Source organism: Bactrocera tryoni, unplaced genomic scaffold (assembly GCF_016617805.1).
Source record: "Bactrocera tryoni isolate S06 unplaced genomic scaffold, CSIRO_BtryS06_freeze2 scaffold_7, whole genome shotgun sequence".
NCBI lineage: Eukaryota > Metazoa > Arthropoda > Insecta > Diptera > Tephritidae > Bactrocera > Bactrocera tryoni.
Window position 1 is genome coordinate 18,391,491 of NW_024396366.1, and position 19,955 is coordinate 18,411,445.

Sequence of the window (19,955 nt, forward strand, 5' to 3'; positions counted from 1 at the left end):
ATGCTGCAGTATACAGCTCCTCTACTGATTCCAAATGTGCATCATGTGGCCCCATCTCGGTGGACGTAGCTCCTCCCACCAAACGATTATGGTTCTCCATGAAGCGTTCAAAATGTGATTCAAGCGACTTAAGCTCTTGTTGAAAGTGAAACACATCACGACTTTCCATGGCACCTTCCGAGATACGTGCATGTATGTATGCGCTTTATTGCTTTCACCGCAGATGATCGCCAATTAAGTGCCGCCATGAAACCGCACAACCGCAATAACAAAAACTTGCAAAATAAATTTAAAAATATTTGTCCTCACTGGAGGCACCAAATGTTAAATAACACTGGTCAACAAATTTGTAATTTTTTTTTGTCACATGAAAATTTGTATCAAATTTTGAATATACTAGGGCCACCAAATAATAAAATATCAATGAAAAAAATGTACACATCATGTTTTCTTGTGGCATTAAAACATATATTTTCGTAAAAAGTACAAAATTCAGCCACACTTACAGAATTATTTCCTAATATCTAATAGATACTTATGATTTTCTTGAATATTTGGCTTCCGGTAGGTACCTTTTAAGTCTCCAACAATAGTCTGCTAGCATTTCTGGACTCCATTTCCCTTGATAACGCTTCTCCATTAAGGAAATCACCCAAATTTTCCGGAAAGAAATCCAGATGAGAGTCCAGAATATGTATTTTCAAGGACATATTACACCTCAATGATTTATCATAAGTTCATTTATTAAATCTTTGTAATTTTCCGCTTCATGGTTACCTAGAAAATTTTGAACAACATTCACAAAACATTTCCAGGCGAGTTTTTCCTGATCATTCAGTTTTTCTTCAAAGCTCTTATCCTTCATCAATTACCGTATTTGTGGACCCACAAATATTCCCTCTTTGATTTTCTTCTGAGCTTAGGATATAAAAATCCAACTCCATCTTTAGGCATAGCTTTTACGAAATTTTTTATCAGGCCAAGCTTTATGTGCAACGGTGGTGAAAGTATGTCATTAGGGTTCACTAGAGGATCATTTTTAACATTTTTATGGCCTGGAGTTAGTGATTCACGCTTGGGCTATACTTTCTTTGTATAGTGACTTTTTCTGTCTCTACTGTCCCATTCAAAAATAAAACAGCAAAATTTCGTATAATCAAGCTGTAGGCCAAGTAAAAGTGCAATGACTTTAAAATCACCACAAATTTTGCAAGCGTGTTTACTGTATTAAATTTTTTTCAAGTATAAATCTCATATTTTCGTAAGTTTCGTTCATATTAGAACCATGAGCAATCGGCACTGACGGAAGTTTGTTTCCGCTATGCAGTAACACTTCTTTCAAACTAGTTTTTGAAAAGTCAATAAACAGTCGCCAGAGACTTGGATCATATTCGAAATTTAATAAAGTCATCACAACAGGAACGTTATTACAATAGACTAAATCACCTCCTTCAGAACAGAAAGGTTTTATTTCAACGTCACGACGTCGAAAATAAGAAATCTTTGTACAACGAGAAAGTAAATTCCAGTCATTTAATATTGACCCCAAAAGCTCAGCCTGTTTTTTAGACAGATTTAAAACAGGTTTAAATCCCGTTGTGTCAATAAGTGCGGTTCTTTTGAAGTTGACGGTTTATAATTTGAGTCACTACCTTCAGATTCCTTATTATGCTGACTGAGAACAAATTCCGGACTAGAACTTTCACTTTTTGATCGATTTGGAGGCATCGGCACAGGCAGTTCGGCACTATGTAGGATGGGTCTCTTGGCCGAAGACAAGTTTGGGTACTGGATAGTGTGTTTGGATTTGGTAGTAATACTTTTTGTTGGAGTCACTTACATGATCCTGTGGTTCCGTCCAAATCATTACAATAGCATATGACAAATGTCTAGGTTCTCGTTTAGCCCGACCTAAAAGGAGCCTCACACACGTTGCACAACATTTATGTGGAACCGAGGATTTCTCTTGATACCTCACAGGAAAACCAAAATAGCCTAAATAGCACCGTTCAATTAGTGATGTGAAATTTCGACGCTGAGATGTAAAAGTTAATTCTCCACACACAAACAAAAATTTTCCGGGTTGTTCAAACACTTTCGTGGCATATTTACGATCTAACTAATGTAAATAAAATGTAATTTAGCAAACACAATGGTTACACAGTCGACTAAATGCTGTTATGCATATAATAGATGAGATAGAAACAAAACTTTTATATATTTTTAATGAGGGTACACCAACATAAATAAACATCATAACAAAGTTCATATGACAAAAACAGTGTTTACCAGTGTAATTAATTTTACCAGAGGGTAGAGTTCTCAATGCTTTATTGAGATGAGCACCATCAGCACTGAGTTACAATCAGAGAAGAGAGGTTGTACATTCATGTCCTCCGGTATTTAAAGGAGTACAAAGGAATTTAAAACACCGTCACTTCGAAATATGAATAAACAAAGATAATATCAAACCGAAATGTATGATAAAAGAGAGATGAGAAATAGAAAGCTTAGATAAAACAGTATTGCCAGATCAGACTTAAAACTAAACTTAAAGCTAACGTGAATAATTCTAAACATCGACTTCTTCTTCTTAATTGGCGTACACACCGCTTACTCGATTATAGCCGAGTTAACAACAGCGCGCCAGTCGTTTCTTTTTTTCGCTACGTGGCGCCAATTGGATATTCCAAGCGAAGCCAGGTTCTTCTCCACTTAGTCTTTCCAACGGAGTGGAGGTCTTCCCCTTCCTCTGCTTCCCCCGGTGGGTACTCATGGGTACAGCTCATCGTTACATTGCATGCGATATTCGCCGTGGCCAACGCGCAAAGGACCATACATTTTTCACAGAACTTTTCTCTCGAAAACTCGCACCGTCGACTCATCAGCTGTTGTCATAGTCCAAGCCTCTGTACAATATAGCAGGACGGGAATTATTAGTGACTTATGTAGTTTGGTTTTTGTTCGTCGAGAGAGGACTTTACTTCTCAATTGCCTACTCAGTCCGAAGTAGCACCTGTTGGCAAGAGTTATACTGCGTTGGATTTCCAGGCTGACATTGTTAATGGTGTTTATGCTGGTTCCTAATTATACGAAACTATCTACAACTTCAAAGTTATGACTGTCAACAGTGACGTGAGAGCCAAGTCGCGAGTGCGACGACTGTTTGTTTCATGACAGGAGATATTTCGTTTTGCCCTCGTTCACTGTCAGACCCATTTTCTGTGCTTCCTTGTCCAGCCTGGATAAAGCAGAACTAACGGCGCGGGTGTTGAGGCCGATGATAGCAATATCATCGGCATACGCCAGCAGCTGTACGCTCTTATAGAAGATGGTACCTTCTCTATTTAGTTCTGCAGCTCGAACTATTTTCTCCAGAAGCAGGTTGAAGAAGTCGCACGATAGGGAGTCGCCTTGTCTGAAATCTCGTTTGGTATCGAACGGCACGGAGAGGTCCTTCCCGATCCTCACGCAGCTTTTCGTGTTGCTCAACGTCAGTTTACACAGCCGTATTAGTTTTGCGGGGATACCAAATTCAGACATCGCGGCATAAAGGCAGCTCCTTTTCGTGCTGTCGAAAGCAGCTTTGAAATCGGCGAAGAGGTGGTGTGTGTCGATTCTCCCTTCACGGGTATTTTTCAAGATTTGGCGCATGGTGAATATCTGGTCGGTTATTGATTTGCCAGGTCTAAAGCCACACTGATAAGGTCCAATCAGTTTGTTGACGGAGGGCTTTAATCTTTCACACAATACGCTCGATATAACCTTATTTGCGATGTTGAGGAGGATTATCCCACGGTAGATGGCGCAGATTGTAGGGTCTCTTTCTTTATGGATTGGGCAGAGCACACTTAAATTCCATTCGTTGGGTATGCTTTCGTCCGACCATATTTTACAAAGAAGCTGATGCATGCTCCTTATCAGTTCTTTGCCGCCATGTTTGAATAGCTCGGCCGGTAATCCATTGGACCCCGCCACTGTGTTGTTCTTCAGGCGGGTAATTGCTATTCGAACTTCTTCATGGTCGGGCAATGGAACGTCTGCTCCATCGTCATCGATTGGGGAATCGGGTTCTCCTTCTCCTGGTGTTGTGCGTTCACTACCATTCAACAGGCTGGAGAAGTGTTCCCTCCATGATTTAAGTATGGTCTGGGCATCGGTGACTATATCACCTTTGGGGATTCTACAAGAGTTTGCTCCGGTCTTGAAACCTTCTGTAAGCCGCCGCATTTTTTTGTAGAATTTTCGAGCATTACCCCTGTCGGCCAGCTTATTAAGCTCTTCGTACTCACGCATTACGGCCCTTTTGTTTTTCTGTCTACAAATGCGTCTCGCTTCCCTATTCAACTCTCGGTATATTCCCATCCCGCCCGTGTTGTGGTTGATCGTAACGTTGCGAGGTAGGCAGTCTGTTTTCTCTCCGCTGCGACACGGCACTCCTCGTCGTAGCAGCTGTTCTCTTGCACTTTCCGAAAACCAATGGTTTCGGTTGCACTTGTACGTAGTTTGAAATGCCGTGCCACAGTTCCCTTATACCGAGTTGTTGACGAGTGCTCTCAGAGAGCAGGAGTGCAAGCCGAGTAGCAAATCGTTTAGCTGTCTGTTGTGAGTGCAGCTTCTCGACGTCGAACCTTCCTGAGGCGGATGCGAATCTTAGCTGCCACAAGATAGTGGTCCGAGTCGATGTTAGGACCTCGGAGCGAACGCACATCTAAAACACTGGAGACGTGTCTTCCGTCTATCACAACACGATCGATCTGGTTGGTAGTTTTTTGATCCGGAGACAGCCAGGTAGCTTGATGAATCTTCTTATGCTGGAATCTAGTAAAACAGATAACCATATTTCGGGCCCCGGCGAAGTCGATCAGCCTCAACCCATTTGGGAATGCTTCGTCGTAGAGGCTGAATTTACCGACCGTAGTGCCAAATATACCTTCTTTGCCCACCCTGGCGTTAAAGTCCCCAAGCACTATTTTGACATTGTGGCGAGGGCAGCTCTCATAAGCGCGCTCAAAGCGCTCATAGAAGGCATCTTTGGTCACATCGTCCTTTTCTTCCGTTTGGGCGTGGGCGCAAATCAGCGATATGTTGAAGAACCTCGCTTTGATGTGGATTGTGGCTACACGTTCATTCACCGGAGTGAATAATAGTACTCGGCGACGGAGTCTCTCTCCCACCACGAATCTTCGATTCGTGGAATAGATAATTCTTTATATTTAATTTAAAGCTTTGTACAGCTGATTTCCATAACTCACCCACATGAGGAGCGCTTGGATAGATTCCATAAAAGCGACCTTTGCTTTTTGAAAGTGTAAGTTTATCGCATTGGGAGCATGGTGATCCTTTAACTTACTTTTGAGACTTTATTTATTTTTGAAAATTTATGAAAAGTGTCGATTTTTCGACTTTTTGATACATTTGTGTTATATTTTATGTTTTAGTGCGTATGCACTAATTTGGCGTTTAGTAGCCCGCCACCGCTCTAGGATTTGCTCAGAATTATTTCATTTTTTTCCATTATTGGCGAAAGCCATCCTGCGGTGCAGAAAAGTTGTATGTGCTTTTAATAATTTGGACTGTCAGAGGTTACTCTGACTTTATTTTTTATTTCAATTTGTGGAGTATTGGAAAATTGTGGCTCTAGTGGTAGTCGTACGACATACCGACCATTAATTGATCGAGTAGTTGTGGCTTTAGAGAAGTGCTCACAATACTGATCCTTTATAGATTTGTTTGTTATTGGAAGTTTCCTTAACTTTTGCGAATTCTTTAATTGTGAATTAAGGTATTTGTCCTCAACTTGAGTTGGTATGGTGGAAACTGGTTCTGCAACTAGTCCACTCTGTGTTTCGCTGTGCAGCGTTTGAACTTTTTGTGCCTTTGCGCAACATGTTGTCTCTTGGCAATTTTTAGAATTGTGGACTTCGGGACTTGCTGTTGCAATTAAACCCGAGTTATGTTATTACTTTCCTTCGTTAATTGCACCAAATAAAACACTTTATCTTCTTGAAGGTTACACCAAAAATGATTTTTATTTTTAAATTAATTTAACATGAAGGTAAGTAAGTAAAAGAAATTAATGAGTCAAGAAAAATACAGTAAAAATTAAAACAATAATAATTGTATAAAAGTTGGTAAACAGGAAGTAAGTATTAATTAGTACACAATTGTTGCAATGTTTTGTTCTGCTGACTTTAATATTTTAAAATTAAAGGGAAAAATTATTATTAGTAATTTATGAATATGAATACAATTTTGTTTGTAAGAAAATAATGTTTTATTTTGCTGACTTAAACTAGGGGGTTGATGTGACGATATATCTCCCGCGGTTCTTTTTGTAAAAGCGCTTCTTTGAAGTGAGATTGAATATCTGCTGTAATGAAGCATTGAATTGTGTCTTTTATGATAATATAAGCAATTAAATTTGCTTTTGCAATTTTTAAGATTGTGTTCAGGTGACAAGCAGTTTGTACAGAGTCTTTTTGATCTGACAAAGTGGTTCCTTTCGTTAATATTTAATTTATTAAACTTCTCGCAAGTTTTAAGCTAATGCCCTCTTGTGCATAGTTCGCATGACGTGTGTTTTCTCTGTTCGGATGTGAACGCTTGTATTTTGTTAAACACTTGTTTTTGCTTACAGCTTGGGGTCTATTTAAGCTTATATTTTGGTCAAGTTTAACGTTCTTAGTTTCAATTATTTTTTCTTCTACCCTTTCCGCAATTTCATGTTGGGCGGTGAGAAAATCTTTCATTTGTTGCCACGTTGGGCATCTTCTTCTCGATGAGAGCGATTGCTCCCACAAAAGTAAAAAAATTTCTGGTAATGCTGCGGTATATATGTTTACCAGCATAGAGTCCCAATTGTCTGTGGGAATATTTAGTGTCGACAGAATCGACAAACAATTTGAAACAATGGATTCTAGTTTGATGAATTCTACACTTGTTTCCTTCTTCATTTTTGGCAAGTTCATTAGTGTCGTTACTTGTTTATCGACCAGTATTCTTTCGTTTTCATATCTCGCTTTTAGTGCTTCCTATGCCAAATTGAAATTATCGTCATTAAGATCGAACTGTTTTACTATGACGAATGCTTGACCTTTTGTCTTGTATCGGAGGTGATACAATTTTTGTGCTCTTGATAGTTCTGGATGGTTGATGTAAACGTCTGTAAACATGTCCCGGAAGGACGGCCATTCTTCATAACCTCCATAAAATGTTTCTGTGTCACATATGGATGCCTGAACTTGCCTTTTGACTGTCGCAAGGAGGCGCGTCCAAAAATTTTTAAGATTTTGATTTTTGATTTCTAATAACGATTCAGAGTTTTCATGAACCGGTGAAGAGGCAAATCTAGTGCAGTATCTTAATAAACTGCTCTTTGTGAAATAAATTTTACAACCTGTTTTGAGCGTGTAGCTCCAGATGTGTTTTGAATTATGTCGTCATTAACCATTTTTGTATTATATGTTAAAGTTTTTGTGATTGTAAATTTAATTTGTTAATTTAATTATTAAATACGTACTTTTTCTTTATGTATACTTTTTAGGTCCTTATGTTGGTATATAGATACACCGTAATACTTGGACTATGTATGTATGTATGTGTGTATTAAATTATTTATGTTTTGTACAATTGAGAACTGGTTGAAGAGATTAATTCGCTTTTTGTGTACAATCCTGCTTGAATTTATATTTACATACTTTATCACCTTTTAATGATTAGTACTGAGAAAAACGCGCGAAAGCGAAATGAGTGATGAGCAGGTATGTTCCTTTTACACTTATGCACATATGTATATATTTTTGTATATACATGCATATATATTGTAACGAAGCTTTTTTCTGCCCCTGCTTGTTACAAGTATAAATTGCTGAGGTATACTCGCCGTGTCCAGGGTTCGTTACAATAAATTTGTAGATACTGTTGCTCCTCTGCGAATCGTACTTTATTTCATTCAACTTACTTATATTAATATGTAAAATGTTATATACATATATTAATCTATGTTACAGAATAGTCTTCTGCGTTGTACTGTCGTCGCCCGGGGACGACGCTGTCAGGGTAACGGTTCTGTGTGGCCTGTTAGGGCAATACCGTTTCCCGCTCTGTTGCGCTTCTGGGCGCTAGACGACTTACTGCCCTGTACCGCGACGATCACACGCGGCTACTTCTGCCGGCGCTCGCGTTGGCTTCGCTGACACCAAACTTTGGCGTACGACGACCACGCTCAGCTATTTCTGCCGGCGCTCGTGTAGGCTCCAATGACGGTGTCCTGGCGTACACGTTGACGCTCTTCTGCAACGACGACTGCGCTCGACTACTTCCGCCTGTGCTCCTATGTGCTTCGATGACGATGTCCTGGCGTATACGTTGACGCTCGCGTGCTACGACGACTACGCTCGGCTACTTCTGCCGACGCACGTGTAGGCTTCAATACGCTGTCCTGGTATACACGTTGACACTCGCGTGCTACAACGACCACGCTCAACTCTTTCTGCCGGCGCTCGTGTAGGCTTCAATGACAAGTACACGTTTACGTTCCTCTGCTACGCTGGAGAGGTCCTTTTAACCACTTTTGCCGCGTAGAGATCCCGGATCACGGAAGACTGTGTTAGCGGCCGCGGTGTTAAAGGTTGAGTTGGTCAGAGGATAAACTCACTACCAAGCTCACCCTTAACAGACGTGTTCACAAGTCAGGGTATCAAGACTAGCCAGAGGATAAACTCACTGCGTAGTCTGATGCCAAGCGTGCGTACGCTGTCACAGTCCCGTGCTGACTCCCTGATCATAAATCGTGCTAAAACATTCGCAACATGTTGCGTTGGGATGGCGTATGCTGCTGGGACGGCGTATGTTGCTGGCAGTGGCGTGGTTTTACCGCTGCGTATGCATGCTTGTTGTTGTTTTATCTGCTTGTCTGATTTCTCCGTCTTCATGGTATCCCGCTGTATTGCTTGCGTGGCGTGGTTTTACCGCTGCGTATGCATTGTTGTTGTCATTTCATCTGCATGTCTGGTTTCTCAATCTTCTTGTGTTTCTAGAAGTGGCGTGGTTTTCCCGTTGTGTTGTGAACAATAGGGTGTGCCTTTATGGGTTGTGTGGGCTAAATTCTGTATAGATATTTAGTTCTCACCCCCCCCACTTCGGAGAGTTTTGCATTCCGTGCAAAATTCTATTCATTCCATTGTTAATTTATTTAAATTAGAGAAAAAAAAAATTTGCTAATTTACAATGTTGATTTGATATACAAAAAAATCTAAGACTTACGCCTAAGAGTATATATACATTTGCGTTTACAATGGTCATTTGGCTTAAAGAAAAATTCTAAGACTTACGCCTATAAGTATTTACATATATGTATATTTTGTATATATATTTTTTTTTTTGACTTGTTTAATGTTTTTTTTTTTCTTTTTCCCATTTAATTTCCATTCAAATTTCATTTTCAATTGGGTTCAGTTAAAATTTTTGTAAAAATTTGTTTTTTGTTATTTTCAATTAATTGTAATTGTTTTTTTTTTGTTTTTTTTGTTTACACTGCTGTGTTGTACAACTTCAATTCGATGATGTTCACTGTTTTCTCCTTGTCGCTGTGAATCTTTCGAACATGTACGATAACTGGTGAAATGTGTCTCAGGATTTTATAAGGACCGTCGTACTTCGGGGCTAACTTTGCGGCGAAACCGTCCGCGGCTTTAGAAAGGTGATGCTCCTTCGCGAGAACTAGCTCTCCGATCGCGGGGGTCCATTTTCTACGCCTCAGATTATAATGGCGGGCTTGGTCCGTAGACGCTCTCTCCATGTTTTGTCGAACGATTCGGAAGGCTTCCTGCATCCTGTTATATTTCTCTTCAGCCGTCGTGGGCATCATACCTGTGCCGATATTAACTTCGTCGAAGAGGGCCTTTGGCAGTCGCGGTTCCCTTCCTTGGCAGTCGCGGTTCCCTTCCTCTGGGAGAAAATCGTCCCATTGCTGGTGTCGAGATTTGCTGAGTTGCGCGATAATTCGTTTGATCGTACGGTTTACCCTTTCCGTGGGATTCTCTTGAGGGGTATAAGGTGCGGTGAATTGCTGGCGCACTCCTAATTCCTTTAGATAACGTTGCCATAGTGTACTAGTATATTGAACACCATTGTCCGAAATAAGAATCTTCGGAACACCAAATCTTGCGAGGATTCTTTCTCGAAATGCGCGACGAAGTCCTTCAGCTGTAGCGCGCCTCATGGGGACTAATTCAACCCACTTGCTGAAGCGGTCGAAAAAAACCAGTAGCATTGTATTGCCATGGGTTGATCGCGGTAAGGGCCCTATAAAGTCGGTGCAAACTGTGGCAAACGGCTCTTGTGCCACCTGTGAAAGCATCTTCCCTGCTGGTCTCTGCTGTCCTTCCTTGTATTTCTGGCAGGACTCACACTGGCGTACGTACTGGCTAATGTCGCGGTACATTCCCGGCCAGTAATATCGATTGGCGACTCGGGCTACTGTCCGGCGTATGCCCATGTGTCCGGCACTAGGTATATCGTGGTTCTCTTGTAACACCCTTATGCGGAGGGGTTTAGGCACACATAACTTCCAGGGTACAGCCTCTTCATCCTGGGATCGACACGGAATGTGGCGATAAAGTTGGCCATCCTTTTCCATGTAATCCGCGTACTTCTCTGGATTTGCGCGAACTTCCTCTAGTCGCTTTCGCCACCATTTACATTGTGGAGCCATCGTCGTCGCTTGCCTTATGGTCTCTAGCGGCTGTTGGGACAGTACGTCTGCTACTTGGTTGAGTTTCCCTTTACGATGCTCGATGTCGAAGGTATGCTGCTGCAATTCTAAAGCCCATCGTGCTATACGACCGGAAGGGCTTTCTATGGAATTCAGTCACTTCAATGACATATGATCGGTGATCACCCTAAATCGATATCCTTCTAGGTAGGGTCTCATTTTCCGAATTCCCCAGACTATGGCGAGGCACTCCTTTTCGGTAGCTGAAAAGTTTTTCTCCGCCTCGTTTAATTTTCGGCTGGCGTAGGCTATTACGCGTGCGCCTCCTTCCAGATTCTGTGTCAGCACAGCTCCAAGGCCGATGTTGCTAGCGTCCGTCTGCAACGTGAATGTCTGGCTGAAATCCGGACATGCCAGGACGGGAGCCTCCGTTAACTTTCGCTTGATACTTTCAAATGCCGATTGTTGCTCAGCACCCCACTTCCAGTGTTTCCCTTTCTTCAAGAGTGCTGTGAGCGGCTGGCTCATGGTCGCGAAGTCGGGTACAAAGCGGCGATACCAGGAGGCTATCCCAAGATATTGACGTACTTCTTTCACGTTAGTTGGGGGCTTCAGTTCCTGGATTGCTGCAACTTTCCCGGGATCGGTGTGAATGCCTTTGTCACTGATCACATGACCTAAATATCGGAGTTCCTTCTTGAAGAACTCGCACTTTTCAGGGTTAATTCGAAGGTTGTTCTGCTGTAGTCTCTGCAGTACCTTTCGTAAATTTATTATATGTTCCTCGAATGTAGAGCCTATGACGATTATATCGTCAAGGTAGGCGAAGGCGTGTGGTTCCATCTCAGGGCCTATGACCTGGTCGAGAACTCTCTGGAACGTCGCTGGTGCCGAGTGTAAGCCGAATGGCATGACACGCCATTGAAATAGGCCACGCCCAGGTACGGTGAAGGCTGTATATGGGCGGCTGCCTCGCTCCAAATGTATCTGCCAATAGCCGTTCTTGAGGTCCAGACTACTAATGTACCTTGATCTTCGTAATTTGTCAAGTATGTGTTGCACACATCCTAGGTAAAGGGGTATGCGTCGGGTACAGATCGGGCGTTGAGTTGCCGATAATCCACGCATAAACGCCACTTACCGTTCTTCTTCCTGGCCAATACAATCGGCGCTCGATACATCCCTTCGACAACAGCTCGTCGATCTCGTCATTTATAATGGCCTGCATCGCTAGGTTCCTTGGAAAATATCGTTGCTTGATGGGCCGGTGGTCGGTCATTGTGATTTTATGCTCCGCCACGGTCGTTACTCCACTCATGCTTTCGAATTTTCGAAGTTTCTCGTCCAGGAAGTCCCGTATGCGAGCTGCTTCGTTTCGCGGGGGTCCATTTTCTACGCCTCAGATTATAATGGCGGGCTTGGTCCGTAGACGCTCTCTCCATGTTTTGTCGAACGATTCGGAAGGCTTCCTGCATCCTGTTATATTTCTCTTCAGCCGTCGTGGGCATCATACCTGTGCCGATATTAACTTCGTCGAAGAGGGCCTTTGGCAGTCGCGGTTCCCTTCCTTGTACGAGAAATGCCGGGCTATACCCTGTGGAGTCCGAGATGCTGGAATTTACTGCGAGCTCGATCTCTGGGAGAAAATCGTCCCATTGCTGGTGTCGAGATTTGCTGAGTTGCGCGATAATTCGTTTGATCGTACGGTTTACCCTTTCCGTGGGATTCTCTTGAGGGGTATAAGGTGCGGTGAATTGCTGGCGCACTCCTAATTCCTTTAGATAACGTTGCCATAGTGTACTAGTATATTGAACACCATTGTCCGAAATAAGAATCTTCGGAACACCAAATCTTGCGAGGATTCTTTCTCGAAATGCGCGACGAAGTCCTTCAGCTGTAGCGCGCCTCATGGGGACTAATTCAACCCACTTGCTGAAGTGGTCGAAAAATACCAGTAGCATTGTATTGCCATGGGTTGATCGCGGTAAGGGTCCTATAAAGTCGGTGCAAACTGTGGCAAACGGCTCTTGTGCCACCTGTGAAAGCATCTTCCCTGCTGGTCTCTGCTGTCCTTCCTTGTATTTATGGCAGGACTCACACTGGCATACGTACTGGCTAATGTCGCGGTGCATTCCTGGCCAGTAATATCGATTGGCGATTCGGGCTACTGTCCGGCGTATGGCCATGTGTCCGGCACTAGGTATATCATGGTTCTCTTGTAACACCCTTATGCGGAGGGGTTTAGGCACACAAAACTTCCAGGGTACAGCCTCTTCGTCCTGGGATCGACACGGAATGTGGCGATAAAGTTGGCCATCCTTTTCCATGTAATCCGCGTATTTCTCTGGATTTGCGCGAACTTCCTCTACTCGCTTTCGCCACCATTTACACTGTGGAGCCATCGTCGTCGCTTGCCTTATGGTCTCTAGCGGCTGTCGGGACAGTGCGTCTGGTACTTGGTTGAGTTTCCCTTTACGATACTCGATGTCGAAGGTATACTACTGTAATTCTAAAGCCCATCGTGCTATACGACCGGAAGGGCTTTCTATGCAGCCACTTCAGTGACATATGATCGGTTATCACCTTAAATTGATATCCTTCTAGGTAGGGTCTCATTTTCCGAATTCCCCAGACTATGGCGAGGCACTCCTTTTCGGTAGCTGAATAGTTTTTCTCCGCCTCGTTTAATTTTCGGCTGGCGTAGGCTATTACGCGTTCGCCTCTTTCCAGATTCTGTGTCAGCACAGCTCCAAGGCCGATGTTGCTAGCGTCCGTCTGCAACGTGAATGTCTGGCTGAAATCCGGACATGCCAGGACGGGAGCCTCCGTTAACTTTCGCTTGATACTTTCAAATGCCGATTGTTGCTCAGAACCCCACTTCCAGTGTTTCCCTTTCTTCAAGAGTGCTGTGAGCGGCTGGCTCATGGTCGCGAAGTCGGGTACAAAGCGGCGATACCAGGAGGCTATCCCAAGATATTGACGTACTTCTTTCACGTTAGTTGGGGGCTTCAGTTCCTGGATTGCTGCAACTTTCTCGGGATCGGTGTGAATGCCTTTGTCACTGATCACATGACCTAAATATCGGAGTTCCTTCTTGAAAAATTCGCACTTTTCAGGGTTAATTCGAAGGTTGTTCTGCTGTAGTCTCTGCAGTACCTTTCGTAAATTTCTTATATGTTCCTCGAATGTAGAGCCTATGACGATTATATCGTCAAGGTAGGCGAAGGCGTGTGGTTCCATCTCCGGGCCTATGACCTGGTCGAGTACTCTCTGGAACGTCGCTGGTGCCGAGTGTAAGCCGAATGGCATGACACGCCATTGAAATAGGCCACGCCCAGGTACGGTGAAGGCTGTATATGGGCGGCTGCCTCGCTCCAAAGGTATCTGCCAGTAGCCGTTCTTGAGGTCCAGACTACTAATGTACCTTGCTCTTCGTAACTTGCCAAGTATGTGTTGTATCCTAAGTAAGGGGTACGCGTCGGGTACAGATCGGGCGTTGAGTTGCCGATAATCCACGCATAAACGCCACTTACCGTTCTTCTTCCTGGCCAATACAATCGGCGCGCTGTGTGGGCTGTGAGACGGCTCGATACATCCCTTCGACAACAGCTCGTCGATCTCGTCGTTTATAATGGCCTGCATCGCTGGGTTCCTTGGAAAATATCGTTGCTTGATGGGCCGGTCGTCGGTCATAGTGATTTTGTGCTCCGCCACGGTCGTTACTCCACTCATGCTTTCGAATTTTCGAAGTTCCTCGTCCAGGAAGTCACGTATGCGAGCTGCTTCGTTTCGCTGGTTGGCGGTCGATGAAGTCTCGAGTCGATTGACCCTCCTGCACTTAAGCTTACGTCTTCTTTTCCTCTTCCTTCTGCGTTTTAGCGGGCGTGTGTCTGGTGTTGTAAGGGTCACGTTGCTTACGGCTTCTGATGACATGGTGCGGGAGGCAGTTGATTTCTGACCATCTGATGCTTTCAGCACTACCTGATGACCTCCGCAGGATACTACAGCTCCCATGTTCCCCAGTGTATCCAATCCGAGTATGACGTCATCAATCGCTCCGGGCATCACGTGTAGCACTGCTTTTAGCGATGTCTGTCCGAGTTGAATGTTGGTCTCCACGGCGTCAAAGATCTTGCTCGTGGTGCCATCGGCCATTTGTATTTCAAGAGCTACGGTCACCTTCTTACCATTCCTGGTTGCCATATGTTCTGCAACTCGTAGTGATACGAAACTTTTCGAGGCGCCAGTGTCAATGACGGCTTCGGCCAGTTCTCCGCCAAGCATGATTAAAGCGTATAGTCGGCCTCGTTCCTGATGCAAAATTACTGGTGGTTCGGCGCTGAGTTCCGTGGGTCCACCGCGTTGTCTTTGACGAAACCCTTGGTCGTTTCCCTGTTCATCCCTGCACATCCGCTCTGCCACACTCCCTGCAAAATAACTTCTTGGGGTTACGGCATCTCCTAGCATAGTGACCTTCCTGGCCACATCTCAAGCATATGTTTCCCGGCCTGAAGGCTCTGCTCGTAGATGGTTGCTGGTGATGCACATCTACCGTAGTGTTATGTTGTGGTGGACGTGGTAACGGCCTGCTTACATTTCTCACCTCGTGGTCACCTATGATGTGTCTCGTCATCTCGCGTCGTGGTGGTTCTATTCCTCGTCGTTGCCCTTCATATATCCCTTCGTACTCTTCTGCCAGTGTGATGAGTTCGGCTAGCGTCTCGAAATCTCGCCGCCGAATGTAGAGCAGATAATCGGTGTGACTATTCCGAAAAATCCTTTCCAGTCGCTCCTCCGGATTATACCCAGCGTGTCGCATTAAGTTCTGCATAGCCAGAACGTAGTCTTTATATTTTTCTCGCACCTGTTGTCTTCGTTGCCGTATGTTATCTTCGAGGCGTTCGAAGTAACGTGCTGGTAGGAAGAAGCGCAGAAAGTCCTTTTTGAAGGTTGTCCAACTCTCCCAATGTTCGTTATTGTTGCGATACCATTGGAGAGCGGTACCGCTTAGTAATTCGGGCATGGTTCTCGGAAGGATGTCCACTTTTATCATGTACACTTCGGAGAGCTCCTCTAATCTCTCAACGAACGCTAGTGGGTCTCGCCCACCGTCGTATTTCACGGACCACTTCCTCACCTGGTCGATGATGGGTGCGAATGTGACAAAGTGGTTCCGTTGAAGTAACCTGTTTATTAGTGGTGGTTGCAGATGTGATGATTCTGCGAAAGTGCTCCCGGACCCTCTGTCTTGGTCTGCTGGTAATGTTGTCTTCTGATCACCTTCGTCTCGTAAAGCGATCTCATTTGTTTTGTATGCAGCTTCCATCTTTGAAAATTTTTCCTCTATTTCGGGGTCTTCGTGCGCCTTGGCTGCCAGTATAGTTATGCGCTTACGAATCTCCCGCGTGGTGCCTATGTGGTCAACTCCCAGACTCTGTGCGAAGGAGATTAGTTGCTCCTTAGACACGTTGTCTAACCACATGAGATCTGCCATTTCCGTGTTAAATGGCTTCCGGATGTTATACGATCCGCAGGGTCCCTGCTCGGGCGCCAATTGTAACGAAGCTTTTTTTCTGCCCCTGCTTCTTACAAGTATAAATTGCTGAGGTATACTCGCCGTGTCCAGGGTTCGTTACAATAAATTTGTAGATACTGGGGCTCCTCTGCGAATCGTACTTTATTTCATTCAACTTACTTATATTAATATGTAAAATGTAATATACATATATTAATCTACTTTGTTACAGAATAGTCTTCTGCGTTGTACTGTCGTCGCCCGGGGACGACGCTGTCAGGGTAACGGTTCTGTGTGGCCCGTTAGGGCAATACCGTTTCCGGCTCTGTTGCGCTTCTGGGCGCTAGACGACTTACTGCCCTGTACCGCGACGATCACACGCGGCTACTTCTGCCGGCGCTCGCGTTGGCTTCTGCTGACACCAATCCTCTGATGTACGTTGACGCTCCATTTCGCCGGCGCCGTGTAGCCAATGACGGTGTCCTGGCGTACACGTTGACGCTCTTCTGCAACGACGACTGCGCTCGACTATTTCTGCCCGCGCTCCTGTAAACTTCGATGACGATGTCCGGGCATATACGTTGACGCTCGCGTGCTACGACGACTATGCTCGGCTACTTCTGCCGGCGCTCGTGTAGGCTTCAATACGCTGTCCTGATGCGGCCACGTTGACACTCGCGTGCTACAACGACTACGCTCCGCTCTTTCTGCCGGCGCTCGCGTAGGCTGTCACTCACTTGACGACTTAAATCACACGCGTAGAGATCCCGGATCACGGAAGACTGTGTTAGCGGCCGCGGTGTTAAAGGTTGAGTTGGTCAGAGGATAAACTCACTACCATGCTCACCCTTAACAGACGGCGTTCACAAGTCAGGGTATCAAGACTAGCCAGAGGATAAACTCACTGCGTAGTCTGATGCCAAGCGTGCGTACGCTGTCACAGTCCCGTGCTGACTCCCTGATCATCGATCACCTAACTCCCCAGCAAGCCTGTGCTGCGTGTTAAAACATTCGCAACATGTTGCGTTGGGATGGCGTGTGTTGCTGGGACGGCGTATGTTGCTGGCAGTGGCGTGGTTTTACCGCTGCGTATGCATGCTTGTTGTTGTTTTATCTGCTTGTCTGATTTCTCCGTCTTCGTGGTATCCCGCTGTATTGCTTGCGTGGCGTGGTTTTACCGCTGCGTATGCACTGTTGTTGTCATTTCATCTGCATGTCTGGTTTCTCAATCTTCTTGTGTTTCTAGAAGTGGCGTGGTTTTCCCGTTGTGTTGTGAACAATAGGGTGTGCCTTTATGGGTTGTGTGGGCTAAATTCTGTATAGATATTTAGTTCTCATACTCCCCTTCCCACTTCGGAGAGTTTTGCATTTCGTGCAAAATTCTATTCATTCCATTGTTAATCTACAATGGTTATTTAAATTAGAGAAAAAAAAAATTGCTAATTTACAATGTTGATTTGATAAAAAAAAAAAATCTAAGACTTACGCCTAAGAGTATATATACATTTGCGTTTACAATGGTCATTTGGTTTAGAGAAAAATTCTAAGACTTACGCCTATAAGTATATACATGTATGTATATTTTGTATATATATTTTTTTTTTTGACTTGTTTAATGTTTTTTTTTTCTTTTTCCCATTTAATTTCCATTCAAATTTCATTTTCAATTGGGTTCAGTTAAAATTTTTGTAAAAATTTGTTTTTTGTTATTTTCAATTAATTGTAATTGTTTTTTTTTTGTTTTTTTTGTTTACACTGCTGTGTTGTACAACTTCAATTCGATGATGTTCACTGTTTTCTCCTTGTCGCTGTGAATCTTTCGAACATGTACGATAACTGGTGAAATGTATCTCAGGATTTTATAAGGACCGTCGTACTTCGGGGCTAACTTTGCGGCGAAACCGTCCGCGGCTTTAGAAAGGTGATGCTCCTTCGCGAGAACTAGCTCTCCGATCGCGGGGGTCCATTTTCTACGCCTCAGATTATAATGGCGGGCTTGGTCCGTAGACGCTCTCTCCATGTTTTGTCGAACGATTCGGAAGGCTTCCTGCATCCTGTTATATTTCTCTTCAGCCGTCGTGGGCATCATACCTGTGCCGATATTAACTTCGTCGAAGAGGGCCTTTGGCAGTCGCGGTTCTCGTCCTTGTACGAGAAATGCCGGGCTATACCCTGTGGAGGCCGAGATGCTGGAATTTACTGCGAGCTCGATCTCTGGGAGAAAATCGTCCCATTGCTGGTGTCGAGATTTGCTGAGTTGTGCGATAATTCGTTTGATCGTACGGTTTACCCTTTCCGTGGGATTCTCTTGAGGGGTATAAGGTGCGGTGAATTGCTGGCGCACCCCTAATTCCTTTAGATAACGTTGCCATAGTGTACTAGTATATTGAACACCATTGTCCGAAATAAGAATCTTCGGAACACCAAATCTTGCGAGGATTCTTTCTCGAAATGCGCGACGAAGTCCTTCAGCTGTAGCGCGCCTCATGGGGACTAATTCAACCCGGTTGCTGAAGCGGTCGAAAAACACCAGTAGCATTGTATTGCCATGGGTTGATAGCGGTAAGGGTCTTATAAAGTCGGTGCAAGCTGTGGCAAACGGCTCTTGTGCCACCTGTGAAAGCATCTTCCCTGCTGGTCTCTGCTGTCCTTCCTTGTATTTCTGGCAGGACTCACACTGGCGTACGTACTGGCTAATGTCGCGGTACATTCCCGGCCAGTAATATCGATTGGCGACTCGGGCTACTGTCCGGCGTATGCCCATGTGTCCGGCACTAGGTATATCGTGGTTCTCTTGTAACACCCTTATGCGGAGGGTTTAGGCACACATAACTTCCAGGGTACAGCCTCTTCATCCTGGGATCGACACGGAATGTGGCGATAAAGTTGGCCATCCTTTTCCATGTAATCCGCGTACTTCTCTGGATTTGCGCGAACTTCCTCTAGTCGCTTTCGCCACCATTTACATTGTGGAGCCATCGTCGTCGCTTGCCTTATGGTCTCTAGCGGCTGTCGGGACTGTGCGTCTGCTACGTAGTTTAGTTTCCCTTTACGATACTCGATGTCGAAGGTATGTTGCTGTAATTCTAAAGCCCATCGTGCTATACGACCGGAAGGGCTTTCTATGGAATTCAACCACTTCAATGACATATGATCGGTGATCACCTTAAATCGATATCCCTCTAGGTAGGGTCTCATTTTCCGAATTCCCCAGACTATGGCGAGGCATTCCTTTTCGGTAGCTGAATAGTTTTTCTCCGCCTCGTTTAATTTTCGGCTGGCGTAGGCTATTACGCGTTCGCCTCCTTCCAGATTCTGTGTCAGCACAGCTTCAAGGCCGATCTTCGCAACGTGAATGTCTGGCTGAAATCCGGACATGCCAGGACGGGAGCCTCCGTTAACTTTCGCTTGATACTTTCAAATGCCGATTGTTGCTCAGCACCCCACTTCCAGTGTTTCCCTTTCTTCAAGAGTGCTGTGAGCGGCTGGCTCATGGTCGAGAAGTCGGGTACAAAGCGGCGATACCAGGAGGCTATCCCAAGATATTGACGTACTTCTTTCACGTTAGTTGGGGGCTTCAGTTCCTGGATTGCTGCAACTTTCCCGGGATCGGTGTGAATGCCTTTGTCACTGATCACATGACCTAAATATCGGAGTTCCTTCTTGAAGAACTCGCACTTTTCAGGGTTAATTCGAAGGTTGTTCTGCTGTAGTCTCTGCAGT

General features: G+C 44.6%; 1 protein-coding gene across 1 annotated transcript; it reads right to left on the bottom strand.

Moving 5' to 3' along the window:
- Positions 1-9,532: 9,532 nt before the first annotated feature.
- LOC120781826 lies at positions 9,533-15,001 on the bottom strand. The gene is given in 5 exon segments (XM_040114046.1): positions 9,533-11,788; positions 11,791-11,867; positions 11,870-12,082; positions 12,114-13,267; positions 13,269-15,001. Coding segments are annotated over 5 exon segments (5,433 nt in total).
- Between the last annotated feature and the right edge of the window lie 4,954 nt (positions 15,002-19,955).